The sequence below is a fragment of the Papio anubis genome, chromosome 16, assembly GCF_008728515.1.
Source record: "Papio anubis isolate 15944 chromosome 16, Panubis1.0, whole genome shotgun sequence".
NCBI lineage: Eukaryota > Metazoa > Chordata > Mammalia > Primates > Cercopithecidae > Papio > Papio anubis.
In genome coordinates this window covers 22,461,996-22,481,364 of record NC_044991.1, presented here as the reverse complement: position 1 = coordinate 22,481,364, position 19,369 = coordinate 22,461,996, and the positions used below count along the sequence as shown (strand labels likewise).

Sequence of the window (19,369 nt, the reverse complement as noted above, 5' to 3'; positions counted from 1 at the left end):
TGGAAGTTGTAGGAGAGGAGGTTAGAAAGAGAAAAGGAGCTCAAGCTCTGAAAGGTCTTGTAAGGCCACTCAAAGGATCTTGGCTTTTATTGTATGTGAGATGAGAAGCTACTCTGATGGTTTTGAGCAGCAAAGAGGCGTACTCTGTCTGACTTACTATTTTAACTGATCCTTCCAATAGATGTTAATAGGTGTTTCACATAAAAAGAATTCAAATAAATTTGAATAACCCTCTCTACCGAATGCCTCCCTTTATGATTAACAAAGTGCCTTAGCACATTTAAAGCTCTCAGAGCTCCAGCAGAAAGAAGCCAATGCTTATTTATTTATTTTTGTGACTGGCCCTCACTATATTGCTGAGGTTGGTCTTGAACTCCTGTCCTCAAGCAATCTTGCCACTTCAGCCTCTCAAGTAGCTAGGATATCATATATCTACTAGTCCCATATAATCATCTCACTATTGGAATACCTTTTAACATCTCACAGAATATAGTTCAGATCTAAGGCCAGGAAACACTGGCCTAGATGCTTTGAGATCTAGTATTCTAAGACTCTGTATCAGAAACACTTTAGAAGACTCCTAACTAAACTGACATTATACAGGGCCAACAAAGTTTGTTATGAAAAATAGATAACTTCAGGCTTTGGATGTCTATCCTTTCTCTTTCTCTCTCTCACTCTCCCTCTCTCTGTCTCTCGAGTGAAATAATAACAAAGAGAAGGGGAAGGGAATCAGGAATACCTGGAAGCAAAGTCAGGCTAAAATATCCCTCAACAGACTGTGATACTAGGCAAAATCAAAGTTAAGGTCATCAGTTCAACCAGAGACCCCTTGGTGTCTCCTCTGTCACATAAGAGTAGTTCAACCACTTGAACTGTTACAACTAACACAACCCTGCAGCCATTTATATCCGACACAATGTTTAGTCATCTCAGTCACTGACTTTGTAAATTAGGCTTTATGCAAGCAATAGTTTGGAGTTGCTAATCTAGAAAAATAGTTTTCCATACTACAGTATGGCTTCATTAAAGTTATGTCTTTTAAAGCAATATATTCATCATCCAATTTGTTTCTTTGATCTTCTCTTATTTACATCAAAGTATCTCAAATAAGTTTCCTATGTCCATAATATTTCTTAGTCACTGAAGCTTAATATAAACTAACAGCTGATTTCTATAGCTTCATCTGCGATACAATCAACTATGAGATTTCCCTCTTAAAATGAAAAAATATGAATAAAGTAAAATCAATGCTAATGAAGAGACTAAACTGACAGATCTAGGAGTAGGATTGCTATTTGTTGAGTTCCCCAAGGAGCAGTGACTGACTCTCTCATTTATTATATACATAAAGAGGGCAAATATGTCATCCCACAAGGCCCAAGTAGAAATGGAGAACCAGGGCTTTCCTTATGGGAAGGGGATAGTTCCTACGATGAGAATGACTACCAGAAGCCAGACCTTTATGAGACTACCAGAGATCCAAAGTGGTTGACAGAGAAGCACACCAGGAACAGAGTGGAAGCCAAGCTACAGAGCCCAGCGAAGGGGTGAGAGGCACGGGTGGGTCATGAATTAAAACTAGCAAAGACCAACAAGAGGAGACCAAGCAAGCCAAGAAGGCAGTCTGGAAGAATTCTAGAATCAGAGTTGAAAAGTCCAAAGTATTTTTAAGAAAGCCCTAAAATTGGCTTTCATGGGGAAGCTTTACGTTAGGTGTCGATTGAGATGAATAAGAGACAAATGACAGTTTTTGCCATCAAAAGATCAATAATAATAATGACTAGCATCTATTACATCCTTACTATATATTATACATGATGTTAATGTGTTACATTCATTTAATCTCTTTAACAGGCCTCTGAAATATGTCTTAATCCTCATTTTACAGACGAGTAAACAAAGGTTTAGAGAGATTGAGCAACTCAACTTTTTAAAAACAGTAAAACTCTATTGCATTTGTGATTCACATATTATAATACATTACATACAATAGCCCAAAATAAACATCTCATGCCAGTGACACAAAAATGAATATCAGGCCAAAAAAAATGAGCAATAAGTACATTATTGCTTTCTTTAACTATAAACATTCAATTATGAATGAAGACAATTTACTACATACTGATGCAGTTTTCTTTTCATTTCATATAATCATCCTACTCTCCTATACCTACACTATTCAGTATGTTCCTGTGTTAATTCTTATACGTGTGTGGAGCAAAATAATAATAATAATAATTGTAATAATAATATAGTATTTTGTACTTTTAATGGGGTGATGTTGATAGATCAGTCCTCAGATTCTATATGGCAAGAGATCACGTTGATGCAGCATTTAGGGAAGGCCGACCAGAGAGGATAAGCTTGATCTAAGTTTTTATCTCAGAACAAAAGGAGTAGGGGGTTAGTCAGGATAGAGAATAGGATCCACAAACAGAGTAGCAGTAAATGATAGTGGAAAGGCAATTAGGAGCTGGATCACAAAGGGCCACAGTTAAAAAGTTTAGACTGACTTGTGGGTTATGGTGACTTGTTGGTAGATTTGATACAGGAGGATGCTCTGTTTAGATCTGCACTTCGAAATTCTACTATAAGATCTTAGGGAGAATGGGTTAAAAAGAGGGAGTGGGGAGGCAGAAAGACCAATTCAGAGGTTATTGTTATGGCCACGTGATATGGTTTGGCTGGGTCCCCACCCAAATCTCATCCTGAATTATAGCTCCCATAATCCCCATATGTCATGGGAGAAACCTCATCAGAGGTAACTGAATCATGAGGGCAGATTTTTCCCATGCTGCTCTCATGATAGTGAATACATCTCACAAGATCTGATGGTTTTATAAAGGGGAGTTCCCCTGCACACACTCTCTTGCCTGCTGCCATGTAAGACATGCCCTTGCTCCTCCTTCACCTTCCACCATGAGTGTGAGGCCTCCCCAGCCATGTGGAACCACATGTGAGTCCACTAAACCTTCTTTTCTTTATAAATTACCCATTCTCGGGTATTTCTTCATAGCAGTATGAAAATGGATTAATACACCGTGCCTCTTCCATCATGTGGGAAGCAACACAGAACATAAATTAAAATGTTTAAACGTATTCGGGAGAAGATGATGAGGGTGTCCATTACAGGCCCAGGAAGAAGAATAAAGGATATTTGGAAGAGATAGACAGATACATAGATATTTCATATATATGATATATAGATATAAATAAATATACGCACATGTGCATGTGTGTGTACACACGCACACACATGCATGTACAGGCACATGTGCTTAAATGAGGCCTGAAGACTGCCTTGGTTGTGGGGAATGTTAAAAACTGCCAGGTTTCTGCATGGAGCATCAGGGGAGTCAGAATGACCACACTGGAGGGAAAAGAGATGAAGAACATGGGTTTAGACCTGCTGAATTGAAAGTACCGGTGATATACACTGAAGACTGCAATATAAGTGTAAAGTTTAAAAGCAAGATCCAGGGTGAAGATATATCTCTAGAGACTTCTGAATGATTCCTTATATTCCCCCAGAGATAACAGTACTGAATATTAGGTTGAACTATATGAAACTACCAATATTCTATTTTTTTGACCTCTAAAAATGACAATTTCAACATGAGAATCTACTTTATCTATGAGTTCCTTGAAAATAAGACAATATGTAAATATATAAGTATTTCTAAAACAGAATCCACAACAGATATTTCACAAATATGCTGCAAGAATAAAGAATAAATTACATACATTTATGAATCCTGTGCTCGTTGTTGTTATGTGGTTTTGTAAAATTATTATGAAAATTTGCATATTTTACACAATTAATAGAACTATAAGACTGATGTATTGCTCAATGGTAATTTCAAGCAATTGTCTTTTGTGGGGTCATGCACACCATGTATCCATCCCATGATTTTCTGCCTATGTGAGGAACTAGTAACTATAGTTTTTCAAATGGTTTATCAGTGCTCATTAATTTACTTACTCCCAACCAGTCTTTGTAGAGGGAGAAATGAGAAGAGGTGGATACCAGATCACCAACGGAAATGTTTTCTCTAAGAAGGTACCTCAGTTTCCGCATCTGCAAAGTAGAGATATCACTTGTATCTGTGGCTGACTATAAGGATTAGAGGAGATATTGCATGTACCGCATGGGACACAAGAGAAGCTTAGTAAATGGGTGCTTTTGTTACTATGTCAGTGTTGTCAAATGACCAGCAGCAACTATTCAAAAATCATCTCCTATGTCAGGTTGCTGATGATCGACTATACAAGTTTATTTATAAGCTTAAAATTCTTGGGACAAGAATTTAGTGGAAGCAATGTTGACACAAAAAGCCAGACATAGTAAATGATACATATATTCAGAAAAACTATGTAGTAACCATTGAATCATAAAGATCTTAGAACAGAAAATGGCCTTTAGAAGTTATCTCATCATTATTCCTTCAACAACCCCCAGATAGAGGTGAGAAAGCCTAAATATTTCAGGGATGGCAATAATTATTACAATTATTTTAAAAGTTTCTCCTTTTTGCCAGGCGTGGTGGCTCACACCTGTAATCCCAGCACTTTGGGAGGCCGGGGAAGGCAGATCACTTGAGGCCAGGAGTTAAGACCAGCCTGGCCAACATGGCAAAACCCTGTCTCTACTAAAAATACAAAAATTAGCCAGGCATGGTGGTATGCGCCTGTAGTCCCATCTACTCAGGAAGTTGAGGTAGGAGAATCACTTGAACCTAGAAGGCAGAGGTTGCGTGAGCCAAGATCACACCACTACACTCCAGCTTGGGCAACAGAGCGAGACTTTGTCTCAAAAAAAAAAAAAAAAAAAAAGTTCTGCTTTTGTTGGGCTTAAATTAAAAAGCATGTATGAAAATGTCAGCTAAGCTGATTCTAGTCACTCTTAGTCCCGTTTTCCCTTCTGACAACATGGACAACAAGTTTATTACTTTCTCAAAAGGAATCATAGGAATATAATACACATTAAGGTATCTTCAACCTGCGTGTATCATTTTCAGTCATGCTTATTTATCAGATAATTAAGCCACCACACTGAGGTATAATGATGATTGCACTGATAACCCAAAATCTTCACTCCTTCCAATGGGGATGTGGGTTGACTCTGGGTTCAGCAACGTTCACTTGCCTAGACAAATAGATGTTAGCAAATGTGATGCAAGCATAAGGTTGACAAGCACTTGCTCCTTGTTTTCATCATAACAGTGTGCCCAAGGTGATCTGTTAGAGGATGACAGCCTGGTGAGCAGTTGTCCCAGGGAGGCCTCAGATATGCAAGAGAGGCTGAGCATAATCAGGGAAATTGCCAAGCCACTGACTTCAGCTGACTACAGACAAGTAAGTAAGCCCCATGGAATGCAGCTCAGGTCAAAGATGTATAAGCAAAAATAAATGTGTATGGTTTTATGCTACCCATGTTTTGTGGTTATTTCGTCACAGAGCATTACTATGGCAATATAAAACTGATATAGTGACCGTTAAGCATCCAAAAATTGTCTACTTACTAACCCTATAAAAACCCAGACTTCACCAGAATGACTACATGATGGCATCTCAATGACAACGTGAGTTATATGTACAAAAACCACTGTTCTCCAGGTGTTTATAAACAGTCTGATTTCAATACAGGGTTAAATATGGAACCTTTCCAATTATACTACTTTTAAACTCAAAATTAGAAGGCATCAACAATATTGAATTGCTAGGATTATATCCATTTGAGAAAACTGAGTAACAGTTGATCTCTAGGTACATGTGGGGGACTAGTAGTGTACTGTACTACACCTTGGGCTAAGTGACCTACAACATGTTTCCTATGACCAATTTCTGTGATTTCTTACTCTATATCTTGAAAGAAGCTAGTTACCTAACTACACAGAAACACTGGTTTCTAGTGAGAAGAAAGAACAGTTGGATTTCTATTCCTACTTCCTGGCAAGGTTTCTTCAGTAGGTTTCTCAAGAGTCTAATCTTGGCATATCAATGTGGAAGAAAGTTTATAAGCTGGGAAATCTATTGCTTTTAATAGTCACTCAGGACGCTAAAACAGCTAGGTGCCAGGGCAAATCACTCTGTAGAAAATGGGAACAAGACAAGCCTAATATCTGTTTCTGGAATTTGGTGGGAGGAGGACCAAAGTCATTGCCTTCTTTTGATCCTTTACCTATGTCAATTATTTTGTAAATAAGAGAAATAAAATGTAACAAAAAATAAATATGGATGTTTGAGAGTCATAATACTGAATATGCTAATATGTATAAAATATTTTTGAGTTCTTCAGAGGAAGATCATCATATAAATTAAACCTAGTACTATTAATCCTATTATCCAATCAACACACATGAATTAAACCTGCAGTACCTAATCAGAAGTGGGTACTCCCTAGACATATTAAAGCCAATAAAAGCAATTAGAACATTACTAAGTCCAAATGTCTTTGCTCAAGTAATTATTTTTGTAGTCTCTCTAAAATGATTCATATGTCACATTCCAACATAATAGGACAGGACAGGATCAAGTCCTTTGGGACTAGGACTAGTCAGCTGCACTGAAATCCTTTTACTAACATTTTCAAAGTTTAATATCAGGTATTTTACCTTATTTAAACCTAAAGGGTATGTCAACGCCTAGTGTGCCATCAAGAACAGGCTCTTTATTGTCCTATTAGGGTGGAGATGCATACTCTGTAAACTAAAGAGATTAAAAGCAAATGGAGGATATGAACCAGATTAATGATCTGGTCCCTGCAGCCTTACCAGAGAGTTTACTTAAAATGAAAGCTTTGGATGCTGATCCAACTTTTTCGATTTAACCAACGTTCTCACTTGAATGGCCGTCATAACAGCATTACTACTGAAATCCTCTAGCTCATTCTTTCCAAGGCTTCTAGAAAGAAGAACATTGCAGAGAAATGGGATCCAAGGTACCGCCTGCAGTGGGCACAGGAAAGGAGTACTACAAGTTCAACAGCAGAGACAGTGTGGGGCGTGTGCCAACAAATGTTCTTTTAAAAGACTGATTCATGAGGTTAGGTAAAAATCTTTTCATCTAGGTCACTGGAAAACATCCTTGAAGGCAGACTGACTTCAAGACTCATCTATGTTAATGATATATGTAGGAACAAAAGCCAATTGCCATGGTAATGCATACTTAGTAGCAAGAACCACTGAACCAGAGCGGGCTCTGTGAAATACTAGTTTGAAAATATCTGATTCTAAAAGAGAATCAGTTTTCCTTTCAAGTGGTAATGAGAATTCCAGATCTTCTATAAGTATGCATTTAATGGGAAATGCAATGATCCTCACCATACCTTCATGTCTAATTCCCACTTTTTCCCCTTTGCAGATTACCAGAGAATTCGGTTTTTGGTTGTTCCTCATCTAGACATCTAGTTTCTTAGATGTTAGCTCTTAGACACCCTTCGTGGTGTCTTTTTGAGAAATGCAGAAATATTTCGTCTTCAGTCAAAGTTATTTAATTTCTACTTCTATTTTGGTGAGAAAGAGTAATGTATTTATTATGACAATCTATTTTTTCTGATACATTTTCTATTACTTAAAAAAACTTTTTGCACTCACAATCATAAAGAAAGCATGCTATATCTTTAATAATATGCCTAATACAGGTCTCAGTGTGCTGGCCAGTGAATGTTTGAATACTGCCAACACCCAGCGGCCTTCTGGCAGCACTGGGCCTTCTAAAAGCTGTTCTCTGGCAATAGTCTTTCATGCAAGCACTAATTTTATTATAGCTAGTTTATGATTTTCCCTCATTTCCCTGCTATTTTTAAATGTGGGGCTGTAACAGGAGGTGTCTAGAGGCCCAGGAGATGAGGGAACCATTACATACTGTTGGGTCTCTGTGGTATCAGTGGCCTTTGGAAGCTAAGGATTTCAAATGCGATGTCAAAGGGTATTTGAATACAGGGTCCCTCAGGAACTATGCCCAATGAGAAACACATTGCTTTGCTCTCTTTATTTTACTTTTAATTTCTGCTTTCAAGTTGTTGTGGTCTCTCAACACTCTTCCCAGTTTTGTTCTTTAGAGTTATTTTTGTACATTGCCCACTCTAGCCAGACCTGTTTAGCAACATTTAACAACACTGTCTTGGGAGATGAGTTTTTTACATCCAGTATGATGTACCAGTACTGACTTCTATAACACAATGTTAAAACAGTTCATAATGTGAATAAAACCCTGCATGAAAAAATATCAATTTTACTTGATATTATTCCCCATGTAATTCTGGGCTGCAAGTTTTCAGAAAGACTGGCTAATCAGAAAAAAAGTTTGAAAAATTAGAGTGGTTTTCAAGGATGGTTTATGGGGATGAAGAAAGACATTTATGAAACAGGAGAGGAGGGAAGCCATGTGCTTTTCTTAAATTAGGCTTATGTCTGATAACTGGGATAAACAAGTCTCGCATAAGAAGATGACAACTAGTGTTCTGGATCCAAATCCAACCTGTGCCATCCAAATCAACCTCTATAGTCAGAAGAATGAAGGGAAGAAAGAAGCACAAGATAGAACACAAGCAGCACAACGATAAAGATGAAAACACCCTCAGTTTAAATTGCAGTAAAACACATGCAAAACAGTGGAGACCACTGGTAAGAACTATTGACAAAAAAGCCAAACTCTGTAAAATATTTGAAGAGACTTATCCTGAACCAAATGTGAGGACCATGACCCATGACACAGCCCCAGGAGGTCCTGACAACATGTGCCCAAGCTGGCTGCGTTACAGCTTGGTTTTATATGTTTTAAGGAGACATAAAGCATGAATCAGTGCATGTAAGGTACGTATTGATTCAATCTGGAAAAGCAGGACAATTCAAAGGGGTAAAAAACAAAAGACCAATGACAAAAAGAGACACATTGAGAGAGCATTTGAATCCTAAAACTGTATTTTTAACAAAGAGCAAATACTGCAAACGTGACTATTCAGGGTTACATTCATGCTAAAACAAAATAAAGAGAGATAGGAAAAGTCACAAGCATATAAAATGATGGATCTGGCAATACTATTAAATAGTAGCAATCCCTGGATCAGACAGTGCCTAACAAATGTGCTTTACCTGAAAAACACTGAGAACCCAAAGCAACTGTAGACTTCTTTTTCAGATTGTCCTAAATGTAGATTATACTCTGACATTAAAAAAAATAAAAAATAAAAAAACCCACAAACTTTAAAGTAGCTTTAATATGTACAGAGGTCACTCAGCAATATTTATTCCCCATTAATGTTCTTTTCTATTAATTTATTTCCATACGTGTTTCACTTATCCTAACATAAAAACTAAAGGGCAAAGATATGCAACCCAGTTATACATCCTTGCACAGTATGAGACACCAGGTAATCAAGCTGTGTTACCATAAAAGCCACTGTCAGCCAGATCCAGTGGCATATGACTATAGTCCCAGCTACTCAGGAGACTAAGGCAGGAGGACTTCTTGGGCCCAGGAGTTTGAGACCAGCCTGGGCAACATAGCGAGACTCTTGCCTCAAAAAAAAAAGAAAACAAAAAAACAAAAAAAAAAACAAAGCCACTGTCAATGGCTCTTCTACGGGATCCATAAACCAGATCAAACTCTTTAGCCACAGTCAGCTCCATTCATTCAACTGTGCATCCTCTGGATTTACAAATATGTTTATCTCTTTTTTATAAAAGAAGCTACCAATTTGATAACATTACGATTATCCAAGCATTCTTAAAGCAAATTACAAAAATCCAAGACAATATTCTTTGTGGTTTTTTCATTTTTTTTTTGTGCTTAAAATTTCTTTTTTTTAATTTTTTGTTGTTTTTTTATTATTATTATACTTTAAGTTCTAGGGAACATGTGCATAATGTGCAGGTTTGTTACATATGTATACTTGTGCCATGTTGGTGTGCTGTACCCATCAACTAGTCAGCACCCATCAACTCATCATTTACATCAGGTATAACTCCCAATGCAATCCTCCCCCCTCCCATTGATAGGCCCGGTGTGATGTCCCCTTCGAGTCCAGGTGATCTCATTGTTCCAGTTCCCACCTATGAGGTGAGAACATCTTGATTGTTTTGGTTTTCTGTTCTTCTGCGATAGTTTGCTGAGAATGATGGTTTCAGCTGCATCCATGTCCCTACTAGGACACAAACTTATCCTTTTATGAAACTTGCATAGTATTCCAAGCTGTATATGTGCCACATTTCTTAATCAGTCTGTCACTGATGGACATTTGGGTTCCAAGTCTTTGCTATTGTGAATAGTGCACTTAATGAACATACGTGTGCATGTGTCTTTATAGCAGCATGATTTATAATCCTTTGGGTATATCCCCAGTAATGGGATGGCTGGGTCATATGGGTACTTCTAGTTCTAGATCGCTGGGAATGCATGCATACTGTTTCCATAATGGTTGAACTGGTTGCAATCCCACCAACAGTGTAAAAGTGTTCCTATTTCTCCATCCTCTCTCCAGCACCTGTTGTTTCCTGACTTTTAATGATGTATTCTAACTGGTGTGAGAGATGGTATCTCATTGTGGTTTTGATTTGCGACACTCTGATGGCCAGTGATGATGAGCATTTTTTCATGTGTCTGTTGGCTGTATGAATGTCTTCTTTTTGAGAAATGTCTGTTCATATCCTTTGCCCACTTTTGATGGGGTTGTTTGTTTTTTTCTTGTAATTTGTTTGAGTTCTTTGTAGGTTCTGGATAGCCCTTTGTCCAGATGAGTAGATTGCAAAATTTTCTCCCATTCTGTAGGTTGCCCTGTTCACTCTGATGGTTTCTTTTGCTGTGCAGAAGCTCTTTAGTTTAATTAGATCCCATTTGTAATTTTTGGCTTTTGTTGCTGTTGCTTTTGGTGTTTTAGACATGAAGTCCTTGCCCATGCCTATGTCAGATGGTATTACCTAGGTTTTCTAGAGGTTTTATGGTATTAGGTCTAACATTTAAGTCTCTAATCCATCTTGAATTAATTTTCCATTATAAGGAGTAAGGAAAGGATCCAGTTTCAGCTTTCTACTTATGGCTAGCCAATATTCCCAGCACCATTTATAAATAGAGATCTTTCCTATTTCTTGTTTTTTCTGAGGTTTATCAAAGATCAGATGGCTGTAGATGTGTGGTATTGTTTCTGAGGGACTCTGTTCTGTTCCATTGGTCTATATCTCTGTTTTGTTGCCAGGTACCATGCTGTTTTGGTTACTGTAAGCCTTGGCGAGTATAGTTTGAAGTGGGAGTAGTTTAGTGCCTCCAGCTTTGTTCTTTTCACTTAGGATTGTCTCTTGGCAATCACGGGCTCTTTTGGTTCCATATGAACTTTAAAGCAGTTTTTCAATTCTGTGAAACTCATTGGTAGCTTGATGGGGATGGCATTGAATCTATAAAATTACCTTGGGCAGTATGGCCATTTTTCACGATATTGATTCTTCCTATCCATGACCATAGTATGTTCTTGCATTGTTTGTGTCCTCTTTTATTTCACTGAGCAGTGGTTTGTAGTTCTCCTTGAAGAGGTCAGCACATCCCTTGTAGTTGGATTCTTAGGTATTTTATTCTCTTTGAAGCAATTGTGAATGGAAGTTCATTCCGCGATTTGGCTTTCTGTTGTCTATTACTGGTGTACAAGAATGCTTGTGATTTTGCACATTAATTTTGAATCCTGAGACTTGGCTGAAGTTTCTTACCAGTTTAAGGAGATTTTGGAGCTGAGAAGGTGGGGTTTCTAAATATACAATCATGTCATCTGCAAGCAGGGACGAATTTGACTTCTACTTTTCCTAACTGAATACCCTTGATTTCTTTCTCTTGCCTGACTGCCCTAGCCAGAACTTCCAACACTATGTTGAATAGAATTGGTGAGAGGGCATCCTGTCTTGTGCCAGTTTTCAAGGGAATTTTCCAGTTTTGCCCATTCAGTAGGATATTGGCTGTGGGTTTTGTCATAAATAAGCTCTTATTATTTTGAGATACACGTTCCATCAATACTATGAATTTATTGGCGTTTTTAACATGAAGGGCTGTTGAATTTTGTCAAAGGCTTTTCTGCATCTATTCAGATAATCATGTGGTTTTGTCTTTGGTTCTGTTTATATGCTGGATTCGTTTATTGATTTGCAAATGTTGGAACCAGCCTTGCATCCCAGGGATGAAGCCCACTGGATCATGGTGGATAAACTTTTTGATGTGCTGCTGGATCTGGTTTGCCGAGTATTTTTATTGAGGATTTTGCATCGATGTTCATCAGGGATATTGGTCTAAAATTCCCTTTTTTGTTGTGTCTCTGTCAGGCTTTGGTATCAGGATGATGTTGGCCTCATCAAATGAGTTGTGGATTCCTCTTTTCTATTGATTGGAATAGTTTCAGAAGAATGTTAGCTCCTCCTTGTACCTCTGGTAGAATTCAGCTGTTAATCCATCTGATTTTCTGGACTTTTTTTTTTTGGTTGGTAGGCTATTAATTATTACTCAATTTCAGAGCCTGCTATTGGTCTATTCAGGGATTCAACTTCTTTCTGGTTTAGTCTTGGCAGAGTGTAAGTGTCAGGGAATTATCCATTTCTTCTAGATTTTCTAGTTTATTTGCATAGAATTGTTTATAGTATTCTCTGATGGTAGTTTGTATTTCTGTGGAGATTCGATTGTGATATCCCTTTATCATTTTTTGTTGCGTATTTGATTCTTCTCTCTTTTCTTATTAGTCTTGCTACCCGGGTCTATAATTTGTTGATCTTTCCAAAACACAAACTCCTGGATTCATTGATTTTTTGGAGGGTTTTGTATCTCTATCTCCTTCAGTTCTGCTCTGATCTTAGTTGTTTCTTGCCTTCTGCTGGCTTTTGAATGTGTTTGTTCTTGCTTCTCTAGTTCTTTTAATTGTGATGTTAGAGTGTCAATTTTAGATCTTTCCAGCTTTCTCTTGTGGGGCATTTTAGTGCTATAAAGTTCCCTCTACACACTGCTTTAAATGTGTTCCAAAGATTCTGGTATGTTGTGTCTTTGTTCTCATTGGTTTCAAAGAACATCTTTATTTCTCCCTTCATTTAGTTGTGTGCCCAGTAGTCTTTCAGGAGCAGGTTATTCAGTTTCCATTAGTTGAGAGGTTTGATTGAGTTTCTTAGTCCTGAGTTCTAGTTTGATTGCACTGTGGTCCTGAGGGGAGACGGACTGCTATAATTTCTGTTCTTGTACATTTGCTGAGGAGTGCTTTACTTCCAATTATGTGGTCAATTTTGGAATAAGTGTGATGTGGTGCTGAGAGAATGTATATTCTGTTGATTTGGGGTGGAGAGTTCTGTAGATGTCTATTGGGTCTGCTTGCTGCAGAGATGAGTTCCAATTCCTGGGATATCCTTGTTAACTTTCTGTCTCCTTGATCTGTCCAATGTTGATAATGGGGTGTTGAAGTCTCCCATTATTATTGTATGGGAGTCTAGAATCTCTTTAATGAAGTCTCTAAGGACTTGCTTTATGAATCTCGGTGCTCCTGTGTTGGGTGCATATATATTTAGGATAGTTAGCTCTTCCTGTTGAATTAGTCCACCATTGTAATGGCCTTCTTTGTCTCTTTTGATCTTTGATGGTTTAAAGTCTGTTTATCAGAGACTAGTATTACAACCTGCTTTTTTGTTTCTCCATTTGCTTGTTAGATCTTCCTCCAACCCTTTATTTGAGCCTATGTATGTCTCTGCGTGTGAATGGGTCTCCTGAATACAACAGACTGATGGAGTCTTGACTCTTTATCCAGTTTGCCAGTCTGTGTCTTTTAATTGGAGCATTTAGTCCATTAGCATTTAAGGTTAATGTTGTTATGTGTGTACTTGATCCTGCCATTATGAGTATTAACTGGCTATTTTCTTTCGTTCGTTGATGCAGTTACTTCCTAGCCTCGATGGTGCTACATTTTGGCATGTTTTGAGATGGCTGGTACGGTTGTTTCTTTCCATGTTTGAGTGCTTCCTTCAGGGTCCCTTGTAAGGCAGGCCTGGTGGTGACAAAATCTCTAAGCACTTATCTGTAAAAAGTTTTATTTCTCTCCTTCACTGGCGAAACTTAGTTTGGCTGGATATGAAATTCTGGGTTTAAAATTCTTTTCTTTAAAGAATGTTGAATGTGGCTACTCTCTTCTGGCTTGTAGAGTTTCTGCGAGAGATCTGCTGTTAGTCTGATGGGCTTCCCTTTGTGGGTAACCGACCTTTCTCTCTGGCTGCCCTTAAGATTTTCCTTCATTTCAACTTTGGTGAATCTGGCAATTATGTGTCTTGGAGTTGCTCTTCTTGAGGAGTATCTTTGTGTGGTAGTTCTCTCTGTATTTCCTGAATTTGAATGTTGGCCCTGCCCTACTAGGTTGGGGAGTTCTCCTGGATGATATCCTGAAAGGTGTTTTCCAACTTGGTTCCATTTTCCCCCTCACTTTCAGGCACCCCAATAAGATGTAGATTTGGTCTTTTTACATAATCCCATACTTCTTGCAAGCTTTGTTCATTTCTTTTTTTCTTTTTTCTTTAGATTTCTCTTCTCGCTTCATTTCATTCATTTGATCCTCAATCGTTGATACTCTTTCTTCCAGTTGATTGAGTCGGTTACTGAAGCTTGTGCATTTGTCATGTATTTCTCGTGTCATGGTTTTCATCTCTGTCAGTTCGTTTATGGCCTTCTCTGCATTAATTATTCTAGTTATCAATTCTTCCACTCTTTTTTCAAGATTTTTAGTTTCTTTGCGCTGGGTACATAATTCCTCCTTTAGCTCTGAGAAGTTTGATGGACTGAAACCTTCTTCTCCCATTTTGTCTAAGTAATTCTCTGTCCAGCTTTGATCCGTTGCTGGCGATGAGCTGCGTTCCTCTGCAGGGGGAGATGCGCTCTTACTTTTTGAATTTCCAGCTTTTCTGCCCTGCTTTTTCCCCATCTTTGTGGTTTTATCTGCCTCTGGTCTTTGATGATGGTGACGTACTGATGGGGTTTTGGTGTGGGTGTCCTTCCTGTTTGATAGTTTTCCTTCTAACAGTCAGGACCCTCAGCTGTAGGTCTGTTGGAGATTGCTTGAGGTCCACTCCAGACCCTGTTTGCCTGGGTATCAGCAGCAGAGGCTGCAGAAGATAGAATATTGCTGAACAGCGAGTGTACCTGTCTGATTTTTGCTTTGGAAACTTCCACCGTGGGAGGTGTGGCATATCGGTCTGCCCCTAGCGGGGGATGTCTCCCAGTTAGGCTACTCAGGGGTCAGGGACCCACTTGAGCAGGCAGTCTGCCCGTTCTCAGATCTCAACCTCTGTGTTGGGAGATCCACTGCTCTCTTCAAAGCTGTCAGACAGAGTCATTTGCGTCTGCAGAGATTTCTGCTGCTTTTTTGTTGTTGTTGTTGTTGTTGTTGTTGAGCTGTGCCCTGTCCCCAGAGGTGGAGTCTACAGAGACAGTCAGGCCTCCTTGATCTGCTGTGAGCTCCACCAAGTTCAAACTTCCCAGCGGCTTTGTTTACCTACTTAAGCCTCAGCAATGGCAGGTGCCCCTCCCCCAGGCTCGCTGCTGCCTTGCCGTTAGATCGCAGACTGCTGTGCTAGCAATGTGGGAGGCTCCGTGGGCACGGGACCCTCCCAGCCAGGTGTGGGATATAATCTCCTGGTGTGCCCGTTTGCTAAGACCCTTGGTAAAGTGCAGTATTGGGGTGGGAGTTACCTGATTTTCCAGGTGTTGTGTGTCTCAGTTCCCCTGGCTAGGAAAAGGAATTCCCTTCCCCCTTGTGCTTCCCAGGTGAGGCAATGCCTTGCCCTGCTTCAGCTCTGGCTGGTCGGGCTGCAGCAGCTGACCAGCATCAATTGTCCGGCACTCGCTAGTGAGATGAACCCAGTACCTCAGTTGAAAATGCAGAAATCACCTGTCTTCTGTGTCGCTCACACTGGGAACTAGAGACTGGAGCTGTTTCTATTCGGCCATCTTGCTCCGCCCCCTCTTTTTTTTTTTTTTTTTTTTTTTTTTTAAATAAAAGTCAGGTCTCACTATACTGCCCAGGCTGGTCTCAAGCAACTCTCAACACTTTAGCCTCCCAAGTAGCTGGGATTATAGGCATGCACCACTGCACCCAGCAGGACAATATTCTCTGGTTTAAACTGTATACTCTTTGACTGTGTGTTATTCCACAATCATATATACTGTACCTTATTCTTCTCTGGCATGCTCATTAAGTTGAGCTGCTGTAGTTAATTAATACTTCTTTAGAGAACTATAGATCAACATAATCTGGTAGTATTCTTTATGAACTATCCTCTCTAGATTGGAAAAAAGAAAACCCTTTACATGTAGTTATATGGTTTGGCTGTGTCCCCACCAAAATCTCATCTTGAATTGTAGTTCCCATAATTCCCATGTGTTGTGGGAGGGACCCAGTGGGAGATAATTGATTTCATGGGGGCAGTTTTCCCCACACTGTTCTCCTGATAGGAGAAGCCTCACGAGATCTGTTTTGGTTTTTTTTTTTTTTTGAGATGGAGTCGCTCTGTTGCCCAGGCTGGAGTGCAGTGGCATGATCTTGGCTCACTGCAAGCTCCGCCTCCCGGGTTCACGCCATTCTCCTGCCTCAGACTCCCGAGTAGCTAGGACTACGGGCGCCCGCCACCACGCCCGGCTAATTTTTTTGTATTTTTAGTAGAGACAGGGTTTCACCGTGTTCACCAGGATGGTCTCAATCTCCTGACCTTGTGATCCACCCGCCTCGGCCTCCCAAAGTGCTGAGATTACTGGTGTGAGCCACCGCCCCCGGCCGGTGTTGGTTTATTTGAGACTCGCCTGTCACCCAGGCTGGAGTGCAATTGCGCGATCTCGGCTCACTGCAACCACCGCCTCCTGGGTTCAAATGATTCTGCAGCCTCAGCCCCTTGAGTAGCTGGGATTACAGGTGCCCGCCACCACACCCAACTAATTTTTGTATTTTTAGTGGAGACAGGGTTTCACCATGTTGGCCAGGCTGGTCTCAAGCTCCTGACCTCGTGATCCACCCACCTCAGCCTCCAAAAGTGCTGGGATTACAGGCGTGAGCCACCGCGCCTGGCTGATCTGGTGTTTTTACATGGGGTTTTCCCTTTTGCTTGGTTTTCATCCTTTCTTGCCTGTCGTTATGTAAGACATGCCTTTTGCCTTCTGTCATGATTGTGAGGCCTCCCCAGCCACATGGAACTGGGAGTCCATTAAACCTATTTTTCTTTATAAATTACCCACTCTGGGGTATGTCTTCATCAGCAGTGTGAAAATGGACTAATACATACACAGTCTAACAAAAGAGATTAAAAAACAAACCTTAGAGTCTTCAATGTACATGTATTGTCTAGCACAGATAGGGCTTCATAGATGTTCCCAAAATTTGACAATGTTAGCACAACTTCAAAATGTAAGCTCCATCAGATCACTATTATCACTTAACCAAATGAAGGCTGAACTGATTTTATAGAATGCTGGTTAGACATGGTTTATGACCTCAGGAAGTGAGTAGAAGACACAAATACTGCATTATCAGTGATGCGGTGTAAAAGCCAACGGACTATAAGTTGGAAGCCCTGGTATGAGAATAGTCATTAATTGGCTGTATGTCCTCAGATAGGTATCTCTATCAGAGCCCTAGCTGTTTCTGCTGTAAAATGAGGGCAAAGTGCTCTCTAAGATCCTTATCTGATCCAAAAGGTGTAATTCTAAACAAATAACTATCAGGAATCAAAATATTAATAAAATCACATAGGAAACTACTTCCTGTTATGACAGACTAGTCTGTAGCAGAAGAATTCATTTGCCAAAAACAAATTTTAAAATTGTATAAATTTTAAAAATCCATTCAAAGGCACTGGAGTGGTATCAAGGTATTTGGGACGGAAGGGACCAAATCCTGGACAGGGGAACTCACAGAAACTTAGCAGAGCTTTCAGCAATCCCCAGGGCTAGGGAGATAAAACCTGAAGTTCAGAGCTACCAAGCAAGCCAAGATTTGACGTGCCTTTACAGAAACGTGAACCCAAGTGTTTGAGCCACCACTACCCTCAAGACACTATTTTATAAGTAGCATACACCTAATGGAGGAGAAGACACATAGAAAGTAACTGCAATAAATCAAGTTATTGGCATTCTCACGGTACTAGAAAGATAAAAGCTAAAGTTCAGAGTCTATCAAGGTGGTGGGATTATTTAAGTACCTCAGATTTAAAGCTGGGACTATTAAAGGACTAAAGCCTAAGAATAAAGTTGAATCAGAAACTGTTTTAACTGAAACGCAGCTTTGAAATATCTCATTATTGACTGGATTAAGATGATCTACTCCTACTCTAAATGCCTGCCAGATATTAAAGGAAATGTTATCTAGAGGAAGATAATGCCATTGAGATTCTCTTCATATTTTATATACAATGCTGAACATTCAATAAGAAACTGAACCATGCACAACAATAATAGGACCAACAGAAGAAATAGAAAATATAAATGAACCCACAAATTATTAGACATAGAATTTAAAATAACTTATTAATATAGTCAAGGAAAAATGATAAGCTAGAGAATTTCATAAGAGAACTAGATTCTATCAAAAAAAGAAATTGAGGCCGGGGCGGAGCAAGATGGCCGAATAGGAGCAGCTCCAGTCTTCAACTCCCAGCGCCAGCGACACAGAAGACCGGTGATTTCGGCATTTTCAACTGAGGTACTGGGTTCATCTCACTGGGGAGTGCCGGACGATCAGTACTGGTCAGCTGCTGCAGCCCGACCAGCAAGAGCTGAAGCAGGGCGAGGCATTGCCTCACCTGGGAAGCGCAAGGGGGAAGGGAATCCCTTTTCCTAGCCAGGGGAACTGAGACACACAACACCTGGAGAATCGGGTAACTCCCACCCCAATACTGCGCTTTGAGCAAACAGGCACACCAGGAGATCATATCCCACACCTGGCCGGGAGGGTCCCAAACCCACAGAGCCTCCCTCATTGCTATCACAGCAGTCTGTGATCTACCGGCAAGGCAGCAGCGAGGCTGGGGGAGGGGCGCCCGCCATTGCTCAGGCTTAAGTAGGTAAACAAAGCTGCTGGGAAGCTCGAACTGGGTGGAGCTCACAGCAGCTCAAGGAAACCTGCCTGTCTCTGTAGACTCCACCTCTGGGGGCAGGGCACAGTAAACAATATCAAAGCAGCAGACAACTCTGCAGACGCAAACGACTCTGTCTGACAGCTTTGAAGAGAGCAGTGGATCTCCCAACACGGAGGTTGAGATCTGAGAAGGGACAGACTCCCTGCTCAAGCGGGTCCCTGACCCTTGAGTAGCCTAACTGGGAGACATCCCCCACTAGGCGCAGTCTGACACCCCACACCTCACAGGGTGGAGTACACCCCTGAGAG

The 19,369-nt window shown here is 40.1% G+C and overlaps 1 protein-coding gene across 4 annotated transcripts in view; it reads right to left on the bottom strand.

Moving 5' to 3' along the window:
• The window catches only part of TTC28 (tetratricopeptide repeat domain 28), a 719,970-nt gene that overhangs the window by 280,320 nt on the left and 420,281 nt on the right, over nt 1–19,369 (bottom strand). For 3 of the 4 annotated variants that reach the window (XM_031656035.1, XM_031656036.1, XM_017945193.3), the window contains one exon: nt 3,986–4,081. The exons of the other annotated variant lie outside the window; for it this stretch is intronic. In XM_031656035.1, the coding sequence (XP_031511895.1) occupies nt 3,986–4,081 (96 nt within the window). The remainder of the gene's footprint in view (nt 1–3,985; nt 4,082–19,369) is intronic. 4 annotated transcript variants of the gene reach the window in all.